Below are 12,444 nucleotides of genomic sequence, written 5' to 3'. Positions count from 1 at the left end.
TGTTTCTTTGAAGTTCTGCTGGATGCTGAGCACACCTCAGCTGCTCCTTGAGTTTAAATGAGGTAAACTTGACTGTGTAAAACAAGTCAGTGGCTTTGCTTGTGTCTTCCAGACTGAGAAGTGTTTCTTCCTAAGGCAAGGGAAGATTCCTTCACTGCTGCAGCTCTCTGAGCAGTTAAATATGCATGTGGCCAAACTTGGTCCTCGTAAAACCCAATTGACTTCATTCAAAAAACTCCTATAAAGATGACTGATGTCATTGGAGTCCCACCAGGGATGAATTTGGCCCATGCCATTCCTCCTGTGTAGTCACTGGATAGGAATGTGGAGAAGAAAAGCATACTGGGCTCTAGGACTCCATCTCTCAACAAAACTACCAGAGCTGGAAAAGAATTACACGTGAATATAAATGTGTCGTACACACTCCATTAGATCACCCAGATCGGCCCCTGCTTTCAGCTACCCACGTACAAATTGGAGTTTCTCCTTTCACTACTGGGGGTTGAGCAGGAGTTTCTATATGAGTGTGCCAAGTCTCTTGGGAGCAAAATCAGCAGCATTACCCCCAATTTACAGATGAAGAAACCAAAACAGGGAGCTGAAGTGATTTGCTTCAGTTTACATGGGGTGACAGAGGTAGAAAAGGTATTGAAATTAAAGTACTTATGGCTCCTTGCCACTTAGGCCATGTATTCCTGTGATATATCTTTTTAATTTCCCTCTCCTTTCCCCATCTCACTTCTCCCCTGCCCCCAACCCCATCCACATTGTCTCTAGCCACACAACTGGGAAGCTGGGATTAATCCATCCCTAGGGAAACTGGGATTAATATACAACTCATGCGGAACCTTTAAAAACCCAATGATTTGTGGTCCCCTTTTCAGAGGCACATGCAATCCACAGCTGAAAAGTAACTATTTGCTGTTCCAGTGCACATTCTGAGAGAGGCTTTTGCTCTGTTTCATGAATGTACAGTGAAGACCCCATCTGACAGGATTTCTTCCTGCATCCAACAAAGCAGGCTTAGTAGGCTGTGCAGAATCAGGCTCTTGTGGAGTACTAACAGTTTATGGGCAGAAAAAGAATGACTGGAATGCAAAGGGAGGGAAGAGAGAGAGAGATGTGCCAACACATCTTTATGTTTTCCTTCTGTAACTGGAAATGGTTAAAAAAAAAGAATTAAAAGAAAAAAAAATCTGTGTTTCCCTCATAAATCTTGCAGGAAGAGGCAACTAGAGTCAGGTGCCTGGTTTTTTACTCTTGCAAACTCCCATTCAGTGATGTTTTTATGATGAAAATGCAAAATTTAAAGCAACTGTGAAAACAGAATCTGCTCTCGATTGGCAGACAGAGGCCTAAATAAGTTTTATTCATTGCATGAATGTCAGATTAAAACACATGCAAAGATAGAAGAGAAAAAGAAAGAGAGGGAACGCAATTAATCATTTAAATTATTTGTGATCCTGATTCAAAAGGCACATTTCCCGTCTAATTCCTTTCATTTATTTTGGGGCTTAGTACAACTTATCTCTTCTGACTGTCATGATTTCATCTCTGCTTTGCTTTCCTTGGAATCTCTGAACTGATACTGCCTAGCAAATTTCAAAACACTGGAGGGAACAGGCGAACTGTTCCCCGATGCAGCTGGGAGCATGACCAGATAGATAGCCTTTGTTAGCATGAGGGCAAAAGTGGCCTTCTGGGAGGAGGAAAGGCACACACATATAAGTGTAGCACAAGTGACATTAAGAGGTTGTGTGTGCATCCTGTGCTCAGCATGTCCACATAGTTTTAATACATCTGTATTTCTAATTATGTCAATTCTGGAGATTTTTTTTTTTCTTTTTAATTGCACATAAAAATGCGGGTCCAAAGACATTCTTGGCAGTCAGATCACCAAGCTTCAGCTTTTCAAATGAAACGCTTCTCATGCCCAGCTGGAAGGAGTGATTTCTCCACCTTTGCGACCCCGCAGCTCTAATGGTTCCCAGGAACCAGTTACTGACACGGTTTCTTACCTCGCCACGGGTGTTTCAGTTTCCCGGTGTTAAGGTGACCGTGGAGCGACCGTGGGAAAGCCTCGGTGGAGTGACCTGAGTCCCTTCCTCCCTCCCTGTGCACCCGACTCGGATTTCTGCCTCGTAGTTACGACCCCTGAAAACCTGGTTCCAAGCGACAGTGCCCTTTGCTTTCTCGCTCCGCGACAGGATCCCGGGTGCATCTTTGTTCCTTTACTTCGTGCCAGGAGCGACACAAGAGGGACGGGGAAGTTCCTCGGGGATTTTCTCTCTGAGTCTCCGCAAGGAGGAGGATGAACCACCCAGCCTTCAGGCTTCCCCTTAACGCCGTGTCAGTGCTCGGGGCTGCTGGTGAGCCCTCGGCCAGGCGCGGGTTGCGGTGCCCTGGCCTGGCAGCGGGACACGCCGGGGGCGGCTGGCGTGTCCCATGGAGCGCTCCGGGGCAGCGACCCATGCCGGGGAAAGGCGGCCGCTCCTGCGAGATTTGCGCAAAGCAATCCCTCTGAACCCCCATGGAGGACCCGGGAGAGGCGAGGGAGACGACACCTTCAAATCGCTTCCGAGAAAAGCTGCCGAGCAAACATCCCGGCCCGGCTCGGCCGCGCGGGGCCAGCGCCGCGAAGGGTTGGATGCTCCTAGCCCCAGCCGGACTCCGCGCATGAGAGATGCCGGCGGAGCGGAGCGCAGGGCTGCGCACTTGTCCCGCCCTCCTCCCGCGCAGGGCCGGCCCGGGCTGCCTGCAGGTTCCTGCGGACTTCACCCCGCACCCCTCACTTGCTGCTTTTCAGATGCCAAAACAAAAAGTCTTCACGCGGGGTGGGAAGCGAGTGGCGGGTGGGAAGCAAAGCCAAAGCAAGCCGGCTTCAAACTCTGCACATGCTACCAGGCTCCGGAGCTGGATGCGCAGGCGGCACTTCGCATCCCGAGCTCCCCGAGGGCCTTCCCACGTTGGAGGTGGGTCTGCAGCCCGTCCTGCAAGTGCCTTTTCATTAGTTACGGTGCGCTCGAATGGGTGTCCAATAAATAAGAAGCGGAGAGAATTTCTCTCCCCTCCCCTTATATTAAATGAGTTACAACCGCAACTTTTTCCCTGTCGTTGATAGGATTCTTTGACCAAATAAAAAAATAATTACTAAAAGCGGCAGAGGGGAAGGGGAAAGGAGCCGCAGTGGACGGAGCGGCTGGCGTCGGTGACCATCCGCGCCGCGGCCGAGCATCCGCGCCGCGACCGCGCAGCAGCCGCTGGGCAGCTCCGAGGTCACCTCTGCCACATCGCTAATTTGCAAGAAAGGAGGCTTCTCTTATCGCGCGGGCACTGACTTGTGACGGGAGAAAGAAGGTTTAGGGTTTGCCGGGGGGACGAGAAAGGACGGCGGCAAGAGGCGCTTCAAAGGCTCAAGCGGATGCCCCAGCACTGAGCTCTCTCCCCCGTCTCGATCCAAAGCGTTTTCGCAGTGGAATAAACATCTCTGATCTAAGACAGCTGCCGGGAATCAAAGGCCGCCCCAACCAGCGCGGAACCGGCCGAAGATGTGACTGAAAAATGCCTGCTCCTGACAAACTCAGGGATGGGGGTGCGAAGGCGGCTCTCCCCGCAGCGCCTCCAGGCTCCGAGAGCAGCAACAGTTCACCCATTACTCATCTGATTTGTTTTATAACACTTCTGACACCTAATCTTATCAGCTAATACCCACGACTCAGTTACCCAAGACGATTGTTTTTTTTCTCACTAGCAGCAAAATTATTTGACTTTCTGCAGATGTGTTTACTTTTGTCAGCCTTAAAAAAAAAAAAAGAAAAAAAAAAAAAGAGGGGAAGAAAATTAGGAGGGGGAAAACTAATGCATAGAAAAAAGATCCAGACTTTCCAAGACTGGTAGAAACAACCACTGAGGAAATAACTAAGAAAAAATAATCAAAAAATAATTAGGTTCTGAATATTGACAAAGGGTTTACCAGGGAAGAGATCAGAAACCAAATGAACACATATGTAGTCCATGCAGACTTGCCTGTAAAATAACAATTTATTTTAATACTTAAAAACCACACACAATCCAGTGATAAATGTCAATTACCAATAATCAGCATAAAGTGCCAAACAGCCATACAACTTTTTTTTTTTTTTTAATAAACAGAACTTATTGGAATGTCTCTTAATTTGAATACACTGTTCAGAAAGCCAGCATTTAAAAAAATACGCTCTCAAATTGAGATTTGTTCTCTCACACCAGGACACACGAAGACTTTAAAGTACCACTAAAACCACGTTGTGCATACCGTCAGTTTGACGTATTGCTATCTTTCTTTCCTCTGGGTTTTTTAAATAAGTCCAGAAGTTACAAACTTCCTCACAGCACACTAGACCACAAGGTAATAAGAAAGGTCTCTGTGTCCCATGAACACTGATCTGTCCCAACACCAGGAACCCGTGGGTCTGAGATCTCGATGCGTTTTCTAACGCATAATAGGACGCCCCACTTGAGAGACTTAGGTCATTTCCAAACATTAATTTTCTTCTCCCTTTCTGAAAACAAACTAGCAAATGAGATTTGCAGGTTGCCCCTCTCCTTGTCTTAATGGTGCTGTGATGAAAAACCATCGTTTCAGTTCTTAATCGTCTTCTGGGATTTTCTGTATTTCCTGAAGTGTAAAAATAAGAAGCTTTATACAGTCAAAAAAAAAAAGTATAAAATAAGAGTTTGGATTTTCTTAAGTAATACTTTTGGAAGCTACGATTTTGGTTTGGTTTTTTTGGGAGGGAGGTTGGGAGGGGATTGGTCGGGGGTGTCTTGTGGGTTTTTGTTTGGTTTTAGAGATTCCTGTCCAACACGTGAGCACCACCTTTTGGCATAAAGTTTATCAAAGCCACACAAGTCAGCTAGCACTCTCTGTATCATTCATGTGTATTTTAAATGGAAAATAATCTTTTCACCCACGACTTAGGAAGTTAATTGCTTGGACGGGGGATTGAAGGGGTGCACATTTTGCCCTTTTTAAAGTAGAAACCAAAACAAAGCACAAAGTCCAGTGCTCCCGTCCTGAAAGTTTTGTTTCTGCTCTAGGTTTGGTATAAAGTCTGAAGGGGAGGAAAAGTTCATAGAGGTTGGAGATTCAACACTTAAGTTTGGCAGGTTTCAGTTCCTTTACTTGCGTGTGCAGTGTCTTGTGGACTGCTAGTGTTCTGGACTGGCAAAATCCTTTCCCACATTCTTGACACTTAAAAGGCTTTTCTTTAGAATGGATATATCTAGAAAGAGAAAAACAATTGAAATGTCAGAAATAACTGGCCTAAACTCAGCAGTGAGCTACCTGAGGGGAGAACATGCTGGAGATTTCTTACACCTACTGCTGAGACTGAGAGTGCTGGAGTGCGGCACCCGGGCAACTGTCTGTATGTGTGTGGGCAAGAGGGGGGGTGGCATCAGAAGGTTATAGGGTGCCTTTCTTAGGAATAAAGAGCTTCTCTCTTACTTTGGGGTCATCAGGCTGCATGTCTTCATGACACTTCTGAATGATCATAGAGGCAGAGGACAAAAGATGATGCAAATGGAGGGTGAAAACATCTGTGGAAGCTAAAAAGAGGGCTGTTTTAAAAAGAAAGTTGTTTCTATGGAGTGAGTGAGGTATGTCTTCCACGGTGATTTACCTGGGCTCTTCCACCAGCAGCCGGCAGAGGAAAAACTAGAGGGAACACTGTTGGCTGGATGGGTACTTGACTTTTCTTACAAAAATCTTGAATGTAGGAGGGTAACTGGGAAAATACGAATACACACAGGAAAAAGAACAGGAGAAGAAAAATAGTTACCTGTGATCCCTCAGGTGATCCTGTCTTCTGAAGGCCTTGTGACAAATATCACATGTGTAGGGCCGTTCATCGGTGTGGGTTCTTTCATGAATCAAAAGGTTGTAGGACTTGGTGAAGTGCCTGCCACAGAATTTACACACAAACTCCTTCTTGGTTTTGGATGGTAACCTTCCCCGTGTGGGTTTCTTTTCTGGAGAGAGTTTAGTTACCTCAAGCAAAGACCCCAGCCCTGCGGGTGAGCCCTGACTGTCTGCCTGTCCCAGTTTAGAGTGGTCCTCTTGTGTGGCAGCCACTGCTAAGTTGGCAAAGTCAAAGCGGGGTTTGGCTTTGAGGGTCATGTTGGTAGCCTCTTGCTTGGGCTGGATGACATGTGGGAAGAGCGGGAAGGTCGGCAGCTGGAACCGTGCATCCACCAGGCTGGAGACGCTGGGCACTTTGGAGAAGGAGGAGCGGGGCAGGTGCATGGCCGGGTAGCCCAGAGTCCACTGGTGCAGGTGCACGGCGTGCAGGGCACTGAAGCCATAGAGGTTGGAGAGGTGGTCAGAGGGCACGGCAGGCAGCCCGTTGAATGCTTGCAGGAAGGAGTAGTTGGTAAGCTGGAGGGAAGGATGGATAGGCACTGGGGCCGGCAGGGTTTTACTTCCCATGGTGGCCGCTCAGGAGGAGGATCTTGGGAACAGGGGAGGAAAATATCTGGAAAATAAAGATGAAGAGGGGAAGAGGGAGGGGTAGATTTATATGAAAACAAAAGCAGAGGGAATTTCTTACCTCACCCCTCATTAATATCCTTCTCCAAGCCACAGGAGAAGGTTGCCTTGGACTTGGAGATGCCTGACCAGGTCTTTCCAAAGAGTGTATCCCCAGATTCCCCCTCTCCCCATCTCTCTCTTGCACACAAATGTTGTACTCCATCTGCAACTGTTCGCTTCCCAGCAGCATCCCCTGCTATGCAGACTTTCAATGATCCTCTACACAGGGACAGCCGAGAGATGCCATTTTGGCCCACAAATCTCAGTCATCTCCCAGTAATTTAAAATCCCTTCCTGGGTGAACTCAGCCTTTAGAAAATAGTGAGATACTGCCCACTACATCTGTCCAGAGAAACTGCGCTTAGCCCTGACTCGAGGTGACGTGGGGAACGGTGTGGAGTTTGCTGCCCCTGCGTTGCTCAGCTCCCTGTGGTCTGGCCTCAGCCAAGCCTCTGAGGTGATGGAGGCACTTGGATGCTCAGAACTGCATGCTCTCCCTCATTCAAAAAGAGAAAATAATTTGGGGGGAAAAAAAACATTATGGGGAAAATACCAGCCAAAGCCTTCTCTCTTGTGTACTGCAAAAAGAAATTGGAAAATGCTGAATTTGGGTGATGAATCTGAAGTGCCATTTGCTCTTCCCCGGGAGAAGTGTCTGGCTTCAAGCCCACATCCTAATCTAGGCAATTGCTTAATTAGAACCCTTCAAAGGCAAAAAGACTGGGGCTGGAGAAACCCTTCCCATGGGACACCCAGACCAGCAGCTGCAGGGCCGCAGCCCTTCCCTGGGCTGGGTGCCACCACTTTGGTCTGTGTTTCAGGGTCCTGCCAAGACCCTAGCCTCTCTTCTGGGCCAGATCCTGACCCGTCCCATCCTCCCATCCCACAAGGCAGAGGGGGGAAATGCTACAAGGCAGCAGCATTGAGGCATATCTGGCCCAGTCTGAAAATTCAGCCCCAGCTGCTGTCAAACATTTGGCAGGAGATGCCTCCCAAGGGTTGTTGGTGGGGACATAGCTTCCTCCCTTTGTGGGTGTGAGAGAGCACCCATGGCTTTTGGAAGCATCACATCCCTGCAGCCCAGAGAGCCTCCTCCTTACTCCACAGTCCTCAACTTATACTCACTTTCCCCCCAGAGAACTTTGGGGTTTCCCTTCGGTGGGGCTATTTTCTGCCAGAATCCCCACAGGTTTGCTGCAGGGTTCCCACGGGATCCACAGAGGGTCTTCATAAGATCCTTACAGGGTTCGTGCTCAGTCACAGCAGGTTCCCCCAAAAGATTCCCACAGGGATCCTGGCAGTATTTGGACTAGAGTTCACCCCCATGTGAAGAGTAAAGCCTCTTTGGAGAAATGGAGGTAGCAAAGCACAGCAGAGCAGTAGTTGTCCCTTTGAGCTGGAAGTCTGGGGGTGTGGAAACTGGTGGTGGAAGAGGTCTAAAGACCAGGGAAACAAACATGATTTATATGTGGGCTGTTGCCTGGAACGAGGAGCTGCGGCTGGGAGGGTGTGAGAGGGAGAAGCTTACTCTGAGCAGCTCTATACTCCAGGCCCACCTTTCACTCTGTTTTGCATAAAACAGTAGCAGGAAGAGAGACTCAAACCTTAGAGGAATTCCACCGCAGTGACCCAGAATAAGACATTGTGACATTTTTTGGTTTTCAATTGGATACATTTTGGATAGTGACTGATTGAAAAATGCACACATTATATTCTCTATTCTCCTCCCTTTCCTCTTTCTTTCCCTCTTTCTATTTTTTTTTTTTTTCCACTAAACTATTTAGGGCTGTTGAACCAACCAGACTGTTTTGTTGCTCTACTGGGGATATACTTTTATTTAGTTAGTGCTGCCTATATACTAAGCATGTCCACATCACAGCACAAATGCCTCAACTGGTGACCCCGAGAACAAAGTGCACAGAAAACACTCTTGTCATCTCGTCCAGGTACCTGAAAATGTCTGTTTCTGTCCGTCACAATGGCTCCGTGTCTGTTTTCCTGTCTAGGTAGCTCTAGATATCTCAAATATGAAACAGGCTATTGCAAATTAAGTTTATCCCTCTTTCTTTCTTTATATCCTTAGAAAACATTTAATATGGAATATATAAACAGAAATCTACTATGTCAATATGGGTAAATTTTCACTTGAAAACATTTTAAAAATTCTCTTTTGATTTCCCCAATAAAGGACAAACCAAGGAGAAATACAGTCAGGTCATAATAGCATCCATTAAGCCCACAGTTTTTGGGTTTTTGCTAGAGCAGCTTTGTTAAATTAAAAAAAAAAACAAAAAAACAACAAATTTTAAAAAGGATGAGAAAGCAAAAGACAACAAGGGGCAAAAAAAAAAAAAAAAAAAAAAGACAGGAGAAGAAAATAAGAAGAAAAGAGGATGTGGGAGCAGAGTGTTCATGTTACTACAAGCTTCTTGGCACTTTTCCAGAAATGTAAGCTATACTTTTGCTCTGTACGACCGGGATAGTCAAAAATATGGATAAAGAGCAGGGTATTTCATAAAGAAGTCCCCTCACTTCGGGACATCAAAGCAAATGTGTTTCACAGTGTAGTAACTCTCTGGTCTCCCTCTTGCCTGCAGAGAGATCAACGTTTCTTTGATTTCGGTGTCACCTCCACCTTTAATTCTGCTTCATGTAAACAGATCGTTATCGGGTCTTCTTTTTTATTTTTTTAATTTTTTTTTTTTTAACAGAAGAAGACCCCGCCAGTTCTCTGCTTAAATTCCCCCATAGCAATAAAACTGTGCGGGCTTTTCTTTTTTAGCAAAGAGTAGCTCGGTGAGTAATTAAGAACAAACCACTTGTGTTCTGACTGAAACAAAACCCACTCATGCCAAGATAAATTTACCCTGCAAAATAGGATCATAAACTTGAAAGACTACATCTGTCTCCAGCTTTCTTACCCTTTGTCCTGAGTGAAGATACGGTAATACTATTGTCCAGTTGCCACTGTTTTAAGACCATTGCAATCTTAACCTTCCAAATTAAATTCTACCTACTCTATATGCCAGAAAAAAAAAAAAAAAAAAATCTACCCGGCTTTCTGCTGGTAGCATAGCAGGAGGCGAAATTAAATGGATTTGTAAGTAATCTTGTGGCCAGTCGGTATTTTTCCTTTCTACATTGAATTATCAATTTCCGACGTGTCCTTTGAAAGCAATATTTGTTACATTAAATACCTGACTCATAAATAATGAGGTTTGCTAATTAGTTCCACATGGAAGAATGGAGGAGGTAAATTACCCTGAGGACGCTGCTTATTTTTACAAACATGATAAAGTAGCGGACATAAAATGATGCATTCTTGCGAGAACCTCAAACTACAGCAATCAGGTTCATCTGTCAAAAAAAGTTCCCCAATTTTTCCTGATTTTTTTCAAGTCTGGTAGCCCCGTCCTTTCGGCTGCACACATTGGTGTGCAGCGTTTTGCCACCAGGTCGCCTATTTATTTTGTCCTCTTTGAGGGGACGAAATTTTCCCTTCCTAAAGTTAAAGCGAGGAAATGGAGCTTACAAGGTCTGTGGGGGGGAAACTAAGTGGAAAGGGAATAAAACTGCCCTTTCGCTGCGCATTATTAGAGTGTGGTGCTCTTGAGGAGTAAAGTGCATTGTTCAGCACAGATTTATTCAAAGTATTAATGAAGTGAGCAGAATCTATTAAAGCAGGTTTATTCGGGGCTAATTGAGCGTGAAAGAGTTAATTGCTAACATTAATGAGGACTGGAAGGACTCAGTCAGCATGTGCCTTGGATATCTCCGCTCAATCCTTATAAAATCATCATTCACATTTTATCACGAAATCGGTGTTGACAAGTCTCCCCAGACCACCACTGCGAGCGCGGGTGAACGAGATGGGCTTTAGTCTTCTCAAATAATAATAATAAATAATAGCCGCGGGCCGAGTGCACCAGCGATCGCTACACTGCCCGGGGCAGCCTTTATCCAAGACAGCAAAGATCCCCGGGTTCGGCCCCAGGAGGGACAGCGGCTACGAGGCCACGGCTGGGAGCGCGGCCCCACGGCGGGCGTGGGTGGATGCCGCGGGACGGCCGCAGGGCCGCAGGGCCAGGCTTCTCCACCTTCCCTCCGCAGAAGTTTTCAGGTAGGTTTGGGGGTGTTGTGTGCGTGCTTTTGCAATCCCCCCGGATGCTGAAAGGCCCCCAGGACAAGATCCACCCTCGCTTTCTCCCTAGACGAGTGCCCGGTGCCTCCCCTGCACACGAATAAACCGCCCTTCCTCTCTCCTGGACACAGGGAGGATTTCTTGCCTCTCTTCCCACTGTCACAGCACTCACAGCCGCGGGTGGGGGGCAAAGCTTTGCGGTGACAGCCCCGGGGGCAGGCAGGGCACAGCGGCGCATCCCCGGGCCCGGCCGTTCGCAGCCCGGCTCCGCAGCGGAGCTGCAGCCCCGCGGCCCCGGGCCCGGCGCCGCCTTAGGGGTAGGGCCTCTTTCTCAGCTGACTCCGGTCTTACTGAACCGGACCTCCTGTGCACCTGTCCGGGACTCGACCCTCACCCTCCTGCCTGACTGGCGATTTATCGAACAATTCCTGCAGCGCTACGATAATCTCCAAAATGCTCTATTTTTATAGTTTCCCTCCCAAAAGCCAACTGTAACAACCATACCCTAATCCTCGGCTTTGCACTGACACTTTATAGGCTTGGCCTCGAGAGAAGCTTAGTCTCTCCTGCGCTGAACTTGTTTCGATCCACTCAGACAAGTATAAACATCAGGTTCATTTCTGTTATGGCGTTGGGAGGAAACAGAGAAGGCTTTTCAGATCCTAAAACAGTGGAGTTGCAGGAAAAGAAGGAAAAGGGGGAAAAAAAGAAAGAAGAAACCCCGCAGAAATAAATAAAGAAGAGAAAGAAGAGGAAAGAAAAGCCAATAACAGGAAGGAGAAAAGCTGGAAGTTCAAGTCCGTAAAGGACATGCAGGCTTCTGTGTTGCTCGTGTCATTTTTAGCTCTGGTTAGAAACACTGTTTCTCCGCAAGGGGGGAGACACAACTTTGAAAGGGGAGGACAAATCTTTAAATAGCATCAAAATATCCGAGACCCAAGTGAAGGCTTACCCCAATCCCTCCGCCCGCCCCAAAGAGAACAGTCCTCCTCACGTGAACCACAAGTTCCACACTTCTGCACCATCCAGGGGATGGTGGGAGGGGATGGGGTCAAAGAAAGAAAGGAGGTAGCCTAAAGGAAATGTTTGAATCGATATCCCCAACCCCCGAGGACTGGCAAAACAGAAACCAAACAGAATGAGTTGGTCTTTTTATTTACCTAATCCCGATCTGTGCTCCACCGCTGGCAGCAGTTAAAAGATCCTGGGCTAAATTTGAGCTGGTAAAATAAAATAATTGAAAAAAAAAAAAAAAAAGAAAAAAAAAAAAAAAAAGGAGGTTGGGCTAGGTCAGTGTCTGTGCTGGCCCTGGGGGGCACAGCTCACCCCACCCACCCCACTGCTCCTCCAGCGGGTACAGGCAGATCCGAGCGGGGCCAGGTGTCCAGGTGCTCCGGCCGGCGGGACCGGAGGTGCTTTCCCTGCTCCTGCTCCCGGAGCCGGCTGCGTGCGCTGGAGTGCGAACGCGCCCGAGAGCAGTCGCGCTCAGACTGAACCGATCCCTTCCCTCCTGCCTCCTCCTTATTTCAACCCCCCCTCCCAGCTCCCCCCTCAACCTCCCACCGCACTCCGGGCATGCGCACGCAGGGAGAAAGTTTCTGGCTGGGAAGAACCAACTTTTCAACCCGCTTCTCCCGGAGGCGCAGCAGCCCGGGGCTCGCAGCCCGCAAACCTCTCACCTCGCCCCCCCGCCCCGCTCCCGCAGCCTCCCCCGGAACATCTCCCCAGGGCC

The 12,444-nt window shown here is 47.7% G+C and overlaps 1 protein-coding gene across 1 annotated transcript; it reads right to left on the bottom strand.

Annotated features, from left to right (window-relative positions):
* Positions 1 to 4,022: 4,022 nt before the first annotated feature.
* On the bottom strand, positions 4,023 to 12,203 carry OSR1 (odd-skipped related transcription factor 1). The gene is made up of 3 exons (XM_048299481.1): positions 11,873 to 12,203; positions 5,823 to 6,515; positions 4,023 to 5,264 (listed from the first exon to the last, which is right to left on the bottom strand). The coding sequence occupies exons 2-3, from the start codon at positions 6,467 to 6,469 to the stop codon at positions 5,129 to 5,131; spliced, it is 783 nt and encodes a 260-aa protein (XP_048155438.1). The 5' UTR covers positions 6,470 to 6,515; positions 11,873 to 12,203; the 3' UTR covers positions 4,023 to 5,128.
* Positions 12,204 to 12,444: the final 241 nt, after the last annotated feature.

The sequence above is a fragment of the Corvus hawaiiensis genome, chromosome 3 (assembly GCF_020740725.1).
Source record: "Corvus hawaiiensis isolate bCorHaw1 chromosome 3, bCorHaw1.pri.cur, whole genome shotgun sequence".
NCBI classification, from domain to species: domain Eukaryota; kingdom Metazoa; phylum Chordata; class Aves; order Passeriformes; family Corvidae; genus Corvus; species Corvus hawaiiensis.
Note: the sequence above shows the minus strand (reverse complement) of the source record. Positions and strands in the feature narration are given on the sequence as shown.

Bases quoted from the DNA above. Each gene is read 5' to 3' on its own strand.
- OSR1 (XM_048299481.1), bottom strand. From the start codon at position 6,469: ATGGGAAGTAAAACCCTGCCGGCCCCAGTGCCTATCCATCCTTCCCTC. The intron at 5,265-5,822 runs GTAACTATTTTT...TTCTCTTTCTAG, and splicing joins GATCACCTGAGGGATCACAG to ATATATCCATTCTAAAGAAA.